This window comes from Mandrillus leucophaeus, unplaced genomic scaffold (assembly GCF_000951045.1).
Source record: "Mandrillus leucophaeus isolate KB7577 unplaced genomic scaffold, Mleu.le_1.0 Scaffold1753, whole genome shotgun sequence".
In the NCBI taxonomy this organism is placed as follows: domain Eukaryota; kingdom Metazoa; phylum Chordata; class Mammalia; order Primates; family Cercopithecidae; genus Mandrillus; species Mandrillus leucophaeus.
The window spans coordinates 84,529-89,041 of record NW_012101758.1 but is presented as its reverse complement, the minus strand read 5'-3'; the positions used below and the strand labels follow the sequence as shown (position 1 = coordinate 89,041).

The 4,513-nt window shown below is 33.1% G+C and overlaps 1 protein-coding gene across 2 annotated transcripts in view; it reads left to right on the top strand.

Moving 5' to 3' along the window:
• Positions 1–4,261, top strand: part of METTL15 (methyltransferase like 15) — a 218,427-nt gene extending 214,166 nt beyond the window's left edge. Inside the window, exon 7 of one of the 2 annotated variants that reach the window (XM_011977240.1) lies at positions 3,014–4,261. In XM_011977240.1, the coding sequence (XP_011832630.1) occupies positions 3,014–3,119 (106 nt within the window). In that variant the 3' untranslated portion in view covers positions 3,120–4,261. The remainder of the gene's footprint in view (positions 1–3,013) is intronic. The other variant, XM_011977239.1, reaches the window with a different exon arrangement.
• The last annotated feature ends 252 nt before the right edge of the window (positions 4,262–4,513 follow it).

Sequence of the window (4,513 nt, the reverse complement as noted above, 5' to 3'; positions counted from 1 at the left end):
GTTGGTGGGACTGTAAACTAGTTCAACCATTGTGGAAGACAGTGTGGCAATTCCTCAAGGATCTAGAACTAGAAATACCATTTGACCCAGTCATCCCATTACTGGGTATATACCCGAAGGATTATAAATCATGCTGCTATAAAGACACATGCACACGTATGTTTATTGCGGCACTAATCCCAATAGCAAAGACTTGGAACCAACGCAAATGTCCATCAGTGACAGACTGGATTAAGAAAATGTGGCATGTATACACCACGGAATACTATACAGCCATAAAAAAGGATGAGTTTGTGTTCTTTGTAGGGACATGGATGCTGCTGGCAACCGTCATTCTCAGCAAACTATCGCAAGAACAGAAAACCAAACACCGCATGTTCTCACTCATAGTTGGGAATTGAACAATGAGAACACTTGGACACAGGAAGGGGAACATCACACACCAGGGCTTGTCGTGGGGTGCGGAGATGGGGGAGGGATAGTATTAGGAGATATACCTAATGTAAATGATGAGTTAATGGGTGCAGTACACCAACGTGGCACATATATACATATGTAACAAACCTGCACATTGTGCACATGTACCCTAGAACTTAAAGTATAATAAAAATAACAGTAAATAAATAAAAAAAGGAATGCAACCTTTTTGACACTTCCTCTGAGTCCAGGCTTCAAAATGTAAATAGTTGCATGTTTGTTCAGATTCTTAGAATACTCTGAAACACATTTCCAAGTGACCCATACTCTGTCAGGAAAATGGAGGAATTGAATAGCAAGTGGTAAGAAGCTGACCTTCCTCTTCAGTTTTGATGTTGACTTCATGTTCCTGAGAGACCTCGTTGTTGGAAGATAAATCCCCTAGTGTCTAACATTCTCTACACTTTTGGCAAAGTAATTCTTGTAGAGGAAAGAGAGAACCATCACACTAGTTTGGTTTACTTTAAACCACCAGGTTCTCAGTTCTCTGATACATGCAAGATTTCTCACCTTCTCTGATTTAGTTCCCATAGAAGATTAATCTGCTATGTCTGAACTTTACTACTAGGTGTTCAGATTACTGAAATGTGAACTAAGGTGCCAGCCTTGTATAATTAACTTTTCTTTAAGAAACATGCTAAGGAGATTAAAATGCCAAGATTGAAGTTATCTTCTGAGATGTTCATTAAGAACAAATTTGTACTAGAAACATTGCTTCTCTACGGGATAATACTCTTCAGGAATATGGTTCAAAATCAAGGAAAAATTTGTGTATAAATCTATTGAACATTATACTTTAATATCTTGTTTGTGTGCCAGTGGTTATAAGCTTAAGGAAAATTATATTTATGGGTTTATTTAGAAATTAGTAATTTTTGCTTATCTCAATTATTGAAGTAGATGGAACATATCTATTTTGATATGCATGTTTTAAAATATGATATAAATAATATACATGTATTCTGCAGTTTACTTCTTTTTATATATTCTAGATATATGTCCCTTATTAGACTTATGATTTGCAAATATTTTCCCATTCTCTGACTTGTCTTTCATTTCTTGATGGTGTCATTTGAATGAGAAAAGTTTTTAATTTTGATGAAGTTCAATTTATCTATATTTTTCTTTTGTTGTTCACGATTTTGGTGTCATATGTAAGAATCTTTTGCAACATTCAAAGTCATGAAGGTTTAGCCTTATGTTTTATTCTAAGATTTTTATACTTTGTACTTTTACAGTTAGGTCTTTGATCCATTTTGAGTTTGTTTTTGTATGTGATGTAAGAGTCTAATTACATTCTTTTACATGTGGCTATCCAATTTTCTCAGCATTGTTTGTTCAAAAGACTTTTCCCAATTGAATGGTCTTGGCACTCTTGTCAAACATTAGTTGACTGTATAGGTATGGGTTTATTTCTTGACTCTCAATTACGTTCTATTTTTCTCTATATCTACTGCTTTGCCAGTACCACACTGTCTTATCATTGCTTTGTAGTAAGCTTTCAAATTCATAAATGTAAGTCCTGCTACTTTATTCTTTTTTTTTCAAGATTATTTGGGCTGTTCTGGATGCCTTGTAATTTCATATGAATTTTAAAATCAGCTTGTTAATTTGTACAAAGAAGTCAGCTGGAATTCTGATAGGGATTACGTTGAATCTTAGATCAGTTTGGGTAGTATTGCCATCTTCCAATCTTTGAACATACAGTAGTTAAGTGTTCCGATCTTTGAACATTCAGTAGTTTTCCATTTATATAAGTCTTTAATTTATTTCAAAAATGTTTTACACCTATGGCCTTATCACTTCATTCTCATCTGTGTATCCAAAAGATCACCTGCCCTCATTTTATTTCAGCTTAATGTATTTCCTTTCAATTTTTTGAATGCAGACCTGTTCACAGTGGATTGTCTCACTTTTTATTTCTTTTAAAATGTCTTCGAACCTTTATTTTTGAATAAATATCTTAGTAGACTTAGCCTTCATGGTAAACAGTTTTCTTCTCAACACTGTTTATGTTATTCCACTATCCTCTGGCCTCCAGTGTGCTCATAAAAATTTAGCTGTTAATAATATTTTTGTTCTTCTTTATGTAATGAATTTTCTTTTCTGTTGGCATGATTTTTTTTTGTTTTTATCTTTGGCTATAGTAGTTTTATGATGTGCCTATGTGCAGCCTTTTTTTGTTTATTATATTTGTGGTTCATTGAGCCATCTTTGAGTTAATGTTTTTCACCAAATTTGAGAAGGATTTTGTTATCATTTCTTTAAATATGTGTCCACCATTTCTCTTTCTGTGCTCCCTATTAAATTCCAATTATCCTTATGAGTTATGAAAGGTTTTTTTTGCCACATAGTTTTAAACCTTGGAAGAATGCTTGGGAATAATAGGGGAAAGTATGAATGAAATGCCACCACAATTTTCTAAGAAAACTTAGTTCACTAAATATGCACACAACTACACAATTCATTAGATTTACAGTGAAAAATATTAATATTACCGGTCTTCTTTTCCTATCTTTACAAAATGTGTTCCTAGGTGCATTTCCTCCCTCTGCTATTTATGCACGGAAAGACTTACTACAGCGATCTACCCATATTGCCACCAAGACTTTCCAGGCTCTTCGCATATTTGTGAACAATGAGCTCAATGAACTCTACACAGGACTGAAGACAGCTCAGAAGTTTCTGAGACCCGGTGGTCGTCTTGTTGCCCTCTCCTTCCATTCACTAGAGGATCGCATCATCAAAAGATTTTTGCTTGGAATAAGCATGACAGAAAGATTTAACCTAAGTGTTAGACAGCAAGTGATGAAAACATCGCAGTTGGGTTCTGGTCATGAAAACACAGAAGAAGTCTCTATGAGAAGAGCTCCTTTAATGTGGGAATTGATACACAAGAAGGTACTTAGTCCACAAGATCAGGATGTACAAAATAACCCCAGAGGGCGCTCAGCCAAGCTTAGAGCAGCTGTCAAATTATAAGTTACAATCATCTTATTCTTCAAATTTTTTCTCACAATTTCTCTAATCTTTACTCATGTTTTGTTCCTGAATGTCTTGATATAGGTTTAAGTGTGGGACAGTCTGAAAATTGATAGCATTTAGCATTTTTTTTTCCCCTCAAAAAGAAACTGTAGGAAATACATGACAGAGAAATTTACACTCAGGGAGCAGCAGCACCTCAAGACTGGAAATATGTGTTAATCTTTGCATCATATTGGATTCTTGAAATGCAATCCTTCCTCTGGCCAGGAACATTTTTAAAAAATAATAGTTGGGTTTATTTAAATATGTAAACTCAGGCTGCCAAAGAGAAAGATATTATAATCATATCTGCATGTCCTAAATTTTGAATTTAGATATTCCAATTTGCATCAGTCTTTCTCTGGCTCAAATAATGATGATTATGGAATGAATTTTAATGTCCTTACTTGTGAATAATTACTATAGCTTTCTCAAATGTACGCTTTTTACAAATTTTAAATTTTAAAATATTAGTTTAAATATGTGTTATATTGATAAAATTTCATCTTTCAAATTATAGTCTATTATTTTAAAGGGATTTTTCCGTATGATATGGGCCATTTTGTTTGTATATCTCAAGGTAAACATGTACAATCCTTACAAAGAGTTGTTTCACAAAACTTATATTTCATGTCAATTGTATTTATTTTAATAATAGCTCACAATGCCTTTTGTAAGTAATAAAGTCTCTTATTACAATCTTGTATTTTTTAATTGAGCTAATCAAAATAATTCAGCCAAGTCTATTTGAAATAGAAAACTATCTATTTAATATAATAAAATCAATGCTCCCTTAATGTTGTTACAAAGATATTATAACTGTAATAAGGGTATAAGTTTATTTAAGAAAAGAGTACTTGGTAGAAGATTCTTTAACAAATTGATGAGATTGATTCATAATTCACATGTCAACTTTTTATAGTAATATGTACTTCTGATTTATTCAGTAATTCAGCAAGTACTGCACTTGTCATTAGAAAAGCAAAGGTAAGTACAATATACATGGCCCACA